General features: G+C 43.5%; 1 protein-coding gene across 11 annotated transcripts in view; it reads right to left on the reverse strand.

The window, feature by feature from the left end:
• Window positions 1-12,877, reverse strand: part of SEC31A (SEC31 homolog A, COPII coat complex component) — a 69,605-nt gene that overhangs the window by 45,485 nt on the left and 11,243 nt on the right. For all 11 annotated transcript variants that reach the window (XM_019483931.2, XM_019483930.2, XM_059722234.1 and 8 more), the window contains 6 exons: window positions 11,247-11,342; window positions 10,759-10,899; window positions 7,341-7,483; window positions 6,549-6,648; window positions 2,743-2,904; window positions 2,393-2,545 (listed from right to left, as the gene is read on the reverse strand). In XM_019483931.2, the coding sequence (XP_019339476.1) occupies window positions 2,393-2,545; window positions 2,743-2,904; window positions 6,549-6,648; window positions 7,341-7,483; window positions 10,759-10,899; window positions 11,247-11,342 (795 nt within the window). The remainder of the gene's footprint in view (window positions 1-2,392; window positions 2,546-2,742; window positions 2,905-6,548; window positions 6,649-7,340; window positions 7,484-10,758; window positions 10,900-11,246; window positions 11,343-12,877) is intronic.

Consider the following 12,877-nt stretch of genomic DNA (forward strand, 5'->3'; position numbering starts at 1 on the left):
TGCAGTTATACATCACCACACACAAAAATAGACCCATTTTATCTACAGTACATATGTACACATGCATTGGAAACAGACGCACACACAGAATGAGAGAGAGAGAGAAAGTATGTTTTATTTGAGGTTCTGGTCTTTCAAATGTGTACACATACGAGTACTTCCACTGAGTTCAATGAATAACTTTACTCATGAAGGTAATCCCAAGAGCCTTTCAGGTGAGGAACACAGCTTACAACAGGGGTTGGCAATGTTTTTGGGCAGAGTGCCAAAAATATCAGCAGCCTCGACTTTTAAGATGTTGGCACGCCACTAACAGATGATGGGAGAAAAACAAGGGAAGCCTGGTCCTTTTTGTGGCAGCGCAGCCCCAGCCCCTTCCTTGTTGGCCACCCTGAGGTGCACATGCCAAACAAAATTCCTTCACATGCCACATACTGGCACTCATGCCAGGGGTTGCCTAACCCTGGTTTATAAGCTTCCAAGAATAGCCACTATATGTAGTTCTACAACATTTAGCATGATGAGGCTCTGATCTTGGCTGGGTTCTTCGGTGCTTTGATAACTATTCTGAAATGAAAACTTTATGTATACACATACATAAATAAGGCATGATATGAGGTACCGAACAAATATTGAGATAATTAATAAATAAAATATAGGCAGAAGTAAAAGTGGAAAAGAAAATGCCAAGATATGAACAAGCGCGAGAGAATGAAATAAAAGTTTTAACTGTTTCCCGCTTTACGTAGAACAAAAGCCTACATGCATTGATACAAGTGGTGCAAAAGCCAGCATAATTCAAGGCAAAAATTACCCACAAAAGACATGACCTCAAAGTTGGCTATCAAATAACCAGGATGAGGTAATGGGAATAAACCAGTATGTAAATCACTTCTAAAACAGCACAGATTATAGCCTATTAGAGAGGTCAAATTTCACATTAATATATCAGCTACCAAGTAAGTAGGTACACAGTACTGAGAACAGAGAAGTATCTTGGCATAGATATCTATTTTGAGTCAATTTAACACTGACAGAGCAAAAGTCTGATAACCATATTTTCTCAACAAAAAAAAAAAAAAAAAAAAGCACACCCCTGGCTATAGTATCCCCCTAGATTTTGAAGGGAAGTCTGAAGTAAAGAGATCTCTGAGATAAGTAGCAGTAGCTAGGGAACCAAGCCTGGTGTCAAACCTGAGTGACAGATGGGGCCCACAGACTGACCCAGGGTGCTGGGGCTATGGCCACATGCAGAGTTGGATTCCGCACGCTGACTCTGGAGCTATGTGCTGGGTCAGACCCAGTGCATCATGTCTGGGACCTCAGGCCAGGTCCGGGGCCATTTGCTGGTTCCAGAACCACATGTTGGGTCTGACCCCGCGTGTTGACTCTGGAGCTATGTGCCAAGTCCAGGACCACGCTTTGACTCTGAAGTTACATGCTGAGTCCAACCCAGTACACAGCTCCGGAGTCAATGCACAGTTCCAGACACAATGCACCAGGTCTGAATCAGCACATGGTTCCAGAGCCAGTGAGGGGTTGGATGCAGTGTGCCAGATCTAGCTGCAGACCATTCCACATGCCAGCCCAATCCAGCTTGCAGCTGGGGCAGCAGGCTTCCCAGAGATCTAGAAATTTGGCAGCAGGAGGGTGGAGGTAATAAGAGCAGTGGCAGCATTAATTCCCATGGCTCCCAGAGTCACCACAATTAACACTGCCACCACCCAACTGCAGCCCTCCCTTAAATTTCCAAACTCATGAGGATCCCTTTTCCTCACATATAATGTGCCCGCCAATTTTCCCCAGCTGGTTTTGAGGGAAAAAGGTGCAGGATGTATACAAGAAATCATGGTAGTCTTCCTTTCGTTAAAAAAAAAAAAAAAGTGTAACTTTGGAAAATAAGTAAACAGTCCAGTCAAAGAAAAGATGACTCAGGTGGACAGGAGAACCTAGCTGAACCTCACCTGGCTAATCTGTGATTTTGATAATCCCTAAGAAATTTAGCAGCCTCAGAAACTCAAAGAACAGCAAAATGCAGAGAGGTCTCCACTACTCCTACTAAGCAGACAGTGTACATACTGAGACAAGCATCAGAAAACTAAAGCAGGCATACTAAAGCATATAAACAATGTGTGTGGTGATGCTCCAGCTTTTATTAACAATTATTTTGTAAATTTTGCTCACTTGGCTGTCAATCAAGCTGTAAAATGTAGTAATCCACAGTGGACCTCCCAGGCATTACTGTAAATTAGTGAAGCTTTATTATACTAATCTGGACCACAAGATTGAAATTCACATCTCTGCTCAACTCTTTGTACAGAGTGTATTAGAAAAGTTACTGCAAAGTCAACTGAGTCCAGCCTGTAGTCTGCAAAGAAGATCCCACACTTACTGAAAATGATGCACCCACAGGTCGTCGGATCCACTTGGGTGGCTTCTTTAATGGTAGAACACTGCTTTGTGGAGTTGTCTGCTGTGGAAGCTGCAATGGTGGGAGGGGCTGCCCTGTACCAAATGGATCAAGATTTCCAAAGGAGGAGGAGAGCTTTAAAGAAAAAGAAAGTAATTGCACACTGCCTGCCAAATTAAAATTAAAAAAAAAAAAAAAATAATAAGCACTTGCATTCAGCAGGCTTCTTCATTACACTGGTATATATCCTTTGGCCATTTAAAAATTCTGGCATATGGAGGGCATCATTTTCCTTTGCAACTTCACATGCATAACTTAATACTTTTCAGTACCTTGTCTACCTGCTTCTGCCTCAAACCTTCTGTGCTTCCCCCCATGATGGAGTAAATGCTGATCCGCCCATCGAAAGAAGCTGCTGAAAGGACAGCAGGGTTTCTGGGACACCACTGAACGTCAAAGCACCACTGTGTGTTTGTGGGAAGTTCATACAATACCTGGGACAAAACAAAGGAGTTTTATGAACAGTATTAAGATAATAAATAATAGTAAGCACAGCATGTATCTGCAGGACAAGAGACTATGCTTTAAAATTATTTTATGGTCTGCTGCTTTAAAATAATCTCCAGGGAATAAAGGAAAGATGGGGCTACACTGGAGATAAGGCTTTAAAGAAAAGAAGGATGGCTTTGTGATGAGACTGCAAAAAAATGGCACTGGGGGTTCCAGGTTCCATGCCCATCTCTGCCACAGCCTTCCATCTTGCACAGGTCCCTTAAGGTAACATTTTTACAAATGCTTCAGACACATAAAAGACTAAATCTCATTAAACATCATACTAAGAAACATTGGCACTTTTGAAAATATCACTAATTTCTCCGGACCTCACTTTTCCCCTCTTTAAAAATGTATACAATACTTCTTTTCTTCTTTCTGTCCATCTCACCTGCTCGGATTACAATTTTGGCCCTGGGACTATTATTTTTTAAGATTATGGGCAGATAAACAAATTACTTCATGTCTGGACAGCTACAGGGACCCCAGCTCATTTAAAGTTAATGCACTACACTAGTCATTTCTGCAACAACATGCAAGTGCCTGAAGCCTTAAAACCTCTATTCTGTCGTCTTCTGGACAGACCAACTGTGTAAATGCAGTATATAAATACACCCTTGTAATGGGAGTCTTACTCGCACAGAAAAGCATAAAGAAATATTTTTTGTTTGCCGCATTTTAATGGAAAAAGCAAAGGAATAAAAGGAATTTGATTTGTACTAAGTTCCTCTTTTAGGAAGACTGATCTGAGGCTATCAACTAGCTTCTGCAAGATATGCAGACAGCCCTGAACATTTCTTAGTCACTACAGCCAGTTCAAAAAGACTTTAGCAACGAAAGCCCAAAACTCTCTAAAGACTGTTGTAATTCAAATTCTTAAATCACTAGTTTTGATCCACAAAGCCTTGGTGTCCCCTTTAATTATGTCTTTTGAGGCACTCTATAACCCTGATGGCTGTTACATGACGTGGGTGCAAGTAAAATGTAAGTGGAGATAAATGCTGGGGTGGGTGCTTTATGTTCACTTTCATCAACATTTTGTGCATGGTTTAGGGACTTAAAAAAATAAAATCAGACTAACATTTCTGGGCAGCTCTCACTCTGTTTCTTTGGAGCTATAAGAGCCCTCTGGTGGGCAGAATGATGTTACCTGTATATTTTCCCACCAATTGGAATCAAACACTCAAGTCATCTTAATATAGATTCCATGCCCTTCTTTAAGAGTATTCAGCTAACATCCTGAAGGATGAAAGTATTACGGCTTTTCTGGGTTGTTGGCTGTAGCCATATTGGTCTAAGGACATAGGCAGACAAGGTTCTTTGGGTAAATGTGATCTCTTTCATTAGACCAACTAAATAGTTAGAAAAATTGTTCTTTGCAAGCTTTCAGGTACAAACACCCTTCTTCAGGTATATTACAGCTTTTTTAAATTTTACATCAATGCAATGAGAAATTAATTTCTACCTCCTCTCCTGCAAAGTAAAACGCAGTCTGCAGTCAAAAACACATTTTGGTAAAAAGTAGTCATTAAGGGTGTTCATACACATGCTCCAGGAGGTGGGAGGAGGGAGCGGAGGCACTTTAGAGTGGCTACAAGAGCTGTTTTAATTAAAGCACCCAGAGTGTCACATGTATCAGTGTCCCCACACTGTAAAATGCTGGAGGGGACATTTTAACTAAAGCTTGTTGAATGAGCTTTAGTTAAAGTACCCCCACTGCCATTTATCAGCACGGGGATGCTGATACACATGACGATGGAGTCTGCCTGAGTATGGTAACTGCCACACTCCAGCAGACTCGATTAACCGAGTCTGCTCCAATGCCCTGTAATTACAGTCACAGCTGCCTTGATGCACATGTATAGTAGGGGTGTGCAAAACGAGCTGTACTCAATTTGGATTCGTCCTGAATTGGAGACAGTGAATCAATTCGTTGATTTGGCTCACTGTCCCAATTTGATTCAGCCGAATCTGAAGATTTGATGCTAATTCAGAGAATCAGCGATTTGGTCATAGACACAGCTTTAAATTTTTTTTTTTTTTTTTTTTTTTTTTTTTTTTTTTTACACACACCTCGAGGTACCAGGCATGGCTCGTAAACACTTCAACAGTGGGGCAGTTGGAGTGTCCCACAGGTGTGCAGGGGGATCCCCCCCAGCGTGCTCAGCGACAGACCCAGAAATGGACCAGAAGCACTTCCAGTTCGCTGCCGAGCACACAGGGGACACCGCCCCCCAAAGCGATTGGCTGTGGGGGGACCCCAGGTGCCCCCCTCAGACCCAGAAGGCACCAGTTGCCAAGCCGGGGGGAGGGGGCGGCGCGCTCCCCCATGCACTCCCCAGCGGACCTGGAAGTGGACTAGAAGTGCTTCTGGTCCACTTCTGGGTCTGCTGCTGAGCATGCTCGTGACCCTCCTGCACTCCCGTCAGACACTGCATCCGTCCCAGCATCTCAGCATTCACGAGCCGCCTGGTACCTGGAGTTAGGTAGAAAAAACATTTAAAGCTGTGTCTATGTCCGAATCATCAAATCTCTCTGAATCGATTCGGAGGGTTCCGATTTGGAGAGATTAAAGGGTCTCCCGACTCGATTCGTATTTGGAGATTCAGCTGCCAAATCGGGCCGAATCACCGCCAAATCAAATCGGCGACTGAAGCTTTGCACAGCCCTAGTGTATAGGTGCCCATGGGTTCCAACAGAACAAAGCACTTCAGCAAATACCCAAGTTAAATGGGACTTAGCAAACAGGTTTAATCACTTGGAGGAGCTGAACCCATAAAATTTGGCCACAAAAGCAGCTGTAGTAGAAAAGGGTCTTGTCATTTAAATGGTAAAGTAAATTATGATATAACCAACCCTAACTTGATTTCTCCTTCAAATCAGACTTCTTGTCAATGGCTTTGGAGGAAAGCTCAGTCAAGTCAAAAACCAAGAGCCAGAAAGCCCCTTTTCCTCCAAAATTCCCTTTTCTAAGAGTAAAAGCAGAGAAAGGGACCTTTTTGGAGACCACTTTGATGAAGGTCAATGGATGTGGAAGGAGTGTGACCTAGTCAAGGCTTTTACTGTGTACATGGGAGAGGAGTTCAGGGTTCCTGCAAACATCACCTGGTTGGTTTGGGTTGCGAAAAGGAGAAGGCCAAACACATCCAGGAAAACATGGACAAAAGAAAAAAAGAGTTTGGAAATGCATACACTTTACAAAATGCTATTAGCAGAAATGGGAGAAATGGACAAAAACTGAACTGACAGTGTCCCCAGAAGTGGGAGGAAGTTCTCTGTAGCATGGTCTTATTTTGGTTTAACTTATAGAACTAGCAGTAGCAGCCAACTGATACCACTGGTGTTATGACTTTTAAGACCCTATGTGCTTTTCCTCATTTGGTTTGGCTGAAATGGTTTGGATCCGAGAAGTTAATACTGGCTTGAAGAACACAGTAAAAGAACACTAAATTAGTATGACTTGCTTAGCCCACATCACCATATCGTCTCTGCACAAAGTCAGATTGTTCACTACAACTACCCACAGCAAGCGTTAAGGCAAAGATCTTGTGTTTTGTGAAATTTGAAGATGGTTTGCATATAGTACCTCTCCTGTGTTAGGGTTAGAACAGACAATCTTAGCATCCTTTCCACAGCTGAGTAACAACTCGGAATCTGCCATACTCCAAGCAATGGTCAAAACACCCCTGAGTGAAAAGACAGAGCAAAATAAAAATTAATATAAATCAGAAGGTGATTAATGAGGTACTCTTACATGGAAATGTCTAGAATATCTGATCTCTTCCCCTTTCAAGATCAAATTCTCCTCTCCTGTTAGGGTGAACGGGAAAGATGTTGCCGAGATTTGTTTCACTGCAATACTGCAAAACTCTCTCCTTTCTGCACTGGGAGTCATGAAAGTGCAGCCAGCAGTTAAAGGCCCAATCCAGCAAGGAAGGCAAAATGTCACAGCCAAGGATTTAAAAGATGTGGCTGTCACTGGTAGATTGTCTAATAAAACGTATCTTTGACATACAGGTACACTACAGTATGGCTATATGTTTTGGCTATATGTTTTCCAAAATAGCAGAGTAAAAACTGTGTCCTTAATAACTTTGGCAATTTTCTTTTTATTACTAAATATGTTAACATTATCGGGTCATCCTTTTGGGTGTGGCTACAGCACACGTTCTTGGTGCCTTTTACCTCTAAGAGTAACGAAGTCCTATGCAATGTTTTCAGACTATCCATGCATCATGTTGGCCAGAGAAACCAAAGAGAAGCTTGTGGAAAGATTTATCAGGATACGCCCAAATTTAAATGAGAGAGACAGAGTCCACAAACCATCACAGCATTAGAATTCTGAACCCAAGATGTATAGACTACTGGACAACTATACCTGGTATGATTTTCCAAAACACGAAATGGAGAGGAAGCAAACCTAAGATCCCACATCTGAATCACAGGCAACTTGTCATCTTCTGAAGCCAGGACCATCTGTGTAGCCACATCAGGATGCCATGCCAAGCCTGAGCAATGCATCTGATAAACAGAAGAAAGTATCATAAGATGATAATCAAGGAATACTACAGAAAAAAGGAACTGTTTGAAACAATTCTAGATGCATGGAAAAATGTAGGCTTAGCCCAGGGGCAGGCAAAATATGGCCTGAGAGCCGGATTAGGCCCACCAGGCCATTCTATCTCACCCATAGGGCCCCTAAAAAAATTTAGAAAATTAGTATTTATCTGCCCCTGGCTGCCTGTCAAAAGACACCAGGAGACAGAAGCAGTAGAACCCATGGAGAGCCAGCAGCAGGACTAAGCAGCCACAGCAAGAAGGCAGGCATGACCACCACCCCCCCAATTCCCCTCCACACCGCCAGCCAGAAGTCTCTGCCTAGCAGAGGCTTCTGGCCTGGGACCCTGGGGCTGTTCCTGCCTCCCTGCACCAGAGGGAAATTCAGATAAGGAGATTGGGGGGGGGGGGGGGGGGGGGGGGGAGAAGGGAGGCAGGGGTGGACCGTGGACGATCGCCCCAGTCCTCAGGGCTGAGCCAGGCTGGCTCCTGTAGTTGAGGCACTGGAGCCAGTAACCACGTGGTGCCAGAGCAACTGGCGGCCAGTAGGGGGAGCGGGGAAATGGCTGTGGAAGTCAGGGAGAAGGGGCAGTGAGTAGGTGTGCAGAGCGCAGGAACAGCTGGGCAGGAGTGTGGGGCCTACACCCATGTACCAGGGCCAGTGTCAGTGGGGGGCCAGAGCAGGGTGGCAGGAGCATGGGGCCTGAGCTGGCAAGGGATCTATGGAGTCAGGCTGGCTCCCTCCTCTCCCACCTGTCCAGCTGTTGCTGCGCTCTGTGTCCCCACTGCCTGCCTCAGCCATTTCCCTGCTTTTCTGCCCACAGCTGATGCCGCTCTGGCACCATGTGGTTCCTAGCTGCAGTGCCAGGCTGCCGGACTCAGCAGGAACTGGCCCTGCCCCAGGGATTCTCAGCTGGCTCTGTGTGGTGCCAGGCAGGCTGTTCTGGTTCCTGCTGTGTCTTGCGGTCTTGGCCGTGTAGCTGGTATGTGGTGCCAGAGAGGCAAGTGGGGGTGGGGGAAATGGAGAGGCAGCATGAGAAGGGCAGCAGGGGCAGGCGGGAGGGGGAAGTGGTGGTGAGCAGGAGCACAAGACCTGCACTGGTGCCCTAGAGCCAGGAGCAGCAGGAGCACGGAGCCAAGGCTTGGAGGAGTGGGGTCTCTGCCTGTTGCAAGGGAGCACGGTGGGGCAGCACAGCTATGGGCAAACCTTCCCCCTCCCCGCATGCCACAGCCCTCCACAAACCCCATACCCACCCACACCCCACCTGCTCCCCCATCCCATACCCCCCATGCCTATCCACTCCCCCACATACCCCACAAACGCACAGCCCCCCACAAACCTACAACCCCCAAAAATATATAAGAGTAAGGCTTCATTTTTAGCTATTGTGTAATCAAATTAATGAATGGTGAAGTACACATTTGATTTTTAGAACATAATTTGTTATTTTTCTGGTTCTAAGATGGCAAACTCCTTTACTGAAAGGAGCACTTTTGGGGGACAAGGGGAGAGACTTCTGGTGGCAAAGGTCAGGGGGTGGGACTTCCAGTCCCAAGATGGCAACCAAGGGGCAGGGCACCTGTGAAAGGGGGGGGGGGGGGGGCTACCCTTGCGGCCCTCGATGGCTTGCCAGAGCTCGATAAGGAGGTCTTCCACCTGAAATAATTGCCCACTCCTGGCTGAACTGAACATCTATTGCCAGCATGTAGCTGTATTATTCTGACAGGACTGCTGGACATATTACAGCAGGTTGTGATCAAAATTCTCTTTTCTTGCTAAAGAACAGATAATTGATGGGTTGTACCCAGCATCCTCAAGTCACCTATGGTAATTCTAGGCACTAGGGTGAAATAGTTCCCAACTCAGCTCCTTACAATATTTATTTGTAACATCTAGAACGCTATTTGAAATTAGAATTTCATTGCATCATTCAAAGGGTCACTGCCCCATGGTTCTGGTTCAAATTTTATATTTTAGTATAAAATATAAATGAAACTGTATATATAAAAACATCTATATTTCAGTACAGAATATATCAAAGCCATTGTATAACTATTTTCATGCAAAGTATGCAGATTTTAATGAAAACCATTTGCTGGTGTGTAATGGTTTCATGGCAAACATAATAGCATGACTCAAAGTTGAAAGAGATCAGTCTACCATTCATGGTCTTTACTGACATATACGCAAAATGCAGATGGTGAAAAGTAAATCATATATTAAGACTGAAATACCTTATTCAAAAGTTTATTTTTAAACTGCTGATTCCTCTCTAAAGGCTGTTATAGGTATTGAATCCTTTACCAATATAATAAGCATCTATTTATACAAGTAACTATTTTCCTTTATGAATTTGTTCGTAAATTTAAGATGGCCAGCAAGCAGCACAAGTCCTTACGTAAAAAGATACTGCCACTGGGTGTCCTATGGCAATCAGCCTGACGTGGAATTCTCCTTTATGCTATCATAGCACAGCTCACTGCTCAGCAATAAATTCAGGTGAGCTCTAGAAGGAACCTTGCTTGAGGAGGTCCTCTCTGGGTGAACAGGACATTTCCAATTCACATCTCCAACATCATGCTCCTCCCCATCCCCTGCCAACATAGCAATAGGAGGCATGAATTCATACCCCCTCCCCCAATCTCCTGTGGAGAGCCTTCGGTAAAATCTGTTCCTGCACTCCTGACTGGCTACTGTGCCCCAGAGAAAACAGAAGTTCTTTGAACCTTCCACCTGAGCTACAAGATCCCCTCATTGTAGAAACAAAACTATTTAAATCCACTCAGAAATGCACCATCCACTTTAGTCTCTTTCAGATGCATAATTTTCAAGATTATGCCATTTCAATCTATTTTAATGAAGTTTTTCTGTTGCAGCACTGAATGGATTAATACTGAATTTATCAATATGATGCATTTCCCAGAACCAGCCTAAGTTCTCACTGCTGGGAATACTGCCCCTTTCCTTTGCTTGAATTCTAAACTTCCAACCATCCAGGCCTAATTTTAACAGAATAATTTGCAAAATTATTTGTCTAAAATACTATACCACCAGATAATTATTCCTTAAAAAATTAACAGATCCTCCATCAGTCTAAAAAGGGAGGCAGACATATAGGTCCCTGCATCACTTAAGAGTTAAAGGAGAATCTATGTGGTCATCTGTATTAGTTAACAAGAATAAATCTAACATTTTTGTATGGTAACTAATAAAGGCTTTTGAAAGGTTAATGAATTACCCGGTTGCTGTGGTCGCTGACTTTGATGATAGGTTCATTTTTCCTGAGATCCCACACAGTAGCGCGGCCACTAGGACTGGCAGATGCCAAGATATGCTGGACTTGCTTGTTCCATGAGATACAGCTGATGTCTTCTAAGGGCTGTTGGAAGCAAAGCATGTCTCAACATTACCTTTTGCAAAAAGGAACTCGAGTCTTTTTATTTTAGAGCTACATTAAAAAAAAGATTTTAAAACTTATGCAAGAATATAAAACGTTTGTATGGATGTTATTTCCAGTAGAAATTTGAGTAAGTATTTTAAGGAGAGTCTCTCACCTCCTCAGGTGTTTATCAAGGACTAAAATTCAAGGTAATGCTTGCAATATGCTATTACTACTTGGAACTGATTCAATTCTGTATGTTTCCATGAGATCTCAATTCCCTTAAATAATCTGCATATTTTTCAGTTAGATTCCTTTATTTCACGTCAGAAATACAAGTCTAATACCTGCGTCTTAGCTCCTGGTGTCATTGGCGTGGCAAAGTTGTTCAAATCCCAGATATAGATTTCAGACTCATTAGCACCGGAGGCTACAAGATTTGTCTGAGAAAGAGACATACCAATAGATGTTAGAGTATTTCCAGCTTTAACCTTTACCTTCTCAAATCTTGTGCATCAGACCCTAGGAACCGTGTCAATGTATACAAGCTCAGGATGTAACCCTTTATGCAATGTACAAAAATCCCAGGTTCCTTAAAATTTCTAATGCTATTACTGGTCAAGGACCTATGCACCTTGCAGCAAGCTGGACCTAAATTCTAAGGGCAATGTCCATGCCTTCTAAAGCATACTTGTGCAGAAAACTGACAAGAAAGCAGTGGGGCTGCATAAAATGACCTCACCATGCTAGTGCCCCAATTAAATAAACAGTTAAACAGGTGATTAACTGCTTTCATATTACTAGTCTCCACTGACCTCTAGGGGCCAACACATGTGAACAAAGTTAAATACATGGTTAAATGTCCATCAGATCAAAGCCTGTAAGAATATTTCCTGGATTAGAAGCAGCATTCAAAGCCATTTTGTAGACAGACGATGAATGCCACATTAATAGCAACAGAAACTGAGAAAAAATGAACTCAAGAGAATACAGTTACTTGAACAGTGGGCTTTGTTTGCACGCTATTGGCAAAACAAGGTTCCAACCATGTAGCAAACCAGAACAGAAACAATGGGATTTAGGCAAAGCATAGTGAACAAATTATTTTCTTAGTAAAAGTAATTCAAAACAAAAAATAAAACGTGTTGTTTATTAAATCAAAACAAATTAATTTGTTGTCATAACCCAATGATTTTTAGTGCCTCGGCACATTGGAATTTTCCCGCCACATGGAACTTTCTTTGCACGGTGGATTTCTCAGCTGCAGAGAGAAAACCCCGGTGCAAAAGAGTTCCCGCCACACGCATGCAAATTAGTGTCCCACTGTTGGTCAATTCTAAATTATTCCTACGTGGTGGCTAGCAATTGGCTCGCTAGCCGTATAAAAGGTTAGAGCAGTTTCCGCCCAAGTTGGAGGACTCCACAACCATCTCGTGGGGAACTCTGAGCGTGCCGTGGAGCCTAGCAAACTCTGCGTGCATCTTGGAGGAAGACATAGGGGCCTGATCAGCTCTTAGCCACTCCCTGTCATAGTGGAAAATTTGACGTATCCCCCGTGTGAAGCGCTTGTGGAGTCGTGCATCGACGGACTCATCTCGGTTCAGTTCGGAAGAGATCTCACTTGTGTTTGTTTGTCTGCAACTGCAACTCAAGCAAGTTTCCTTCCTGCACTGTGACCATCGGCAGTGTAAGTAAAGCTTTCTTTGTAAAACCAATACGCTTCCGTGCCTAACTCTACTCCGTCATGGAAAAACCCGACCTGACGGTCTGGGCTACTGGCCATAGCCTTAGACCGCCCTCGGTCCCGACATTTGTCACAGATCAACCATGAATGAAAAAGGCTGCTGTACCTTGAAGGTAATTTACGTTTAGTGACAATAAATAATTAGCTTATGGTTAAGCCTTATTATTTTCAAGAACTCTATTTTATGCAAGGAACTATGAGTTGTAGGCCCCAACATTTTCTGGGTATTTACTG

The sequence above is a fragment of the Alligator mississippiensis genome, chromosome 2, assembly GCF_030867095.1.
Source record: "Alligator mississippiensis isolate rAllMis1 chromosome 2, rAllMis1, whole genome shotgun sequence".
In the NCBI taxonomy this organism is placed as follows: Eukaryota; Metazoa; Chordata; order Crocodylia; family Alligatoridae; genus Alligator; species Alligator mississippiensis.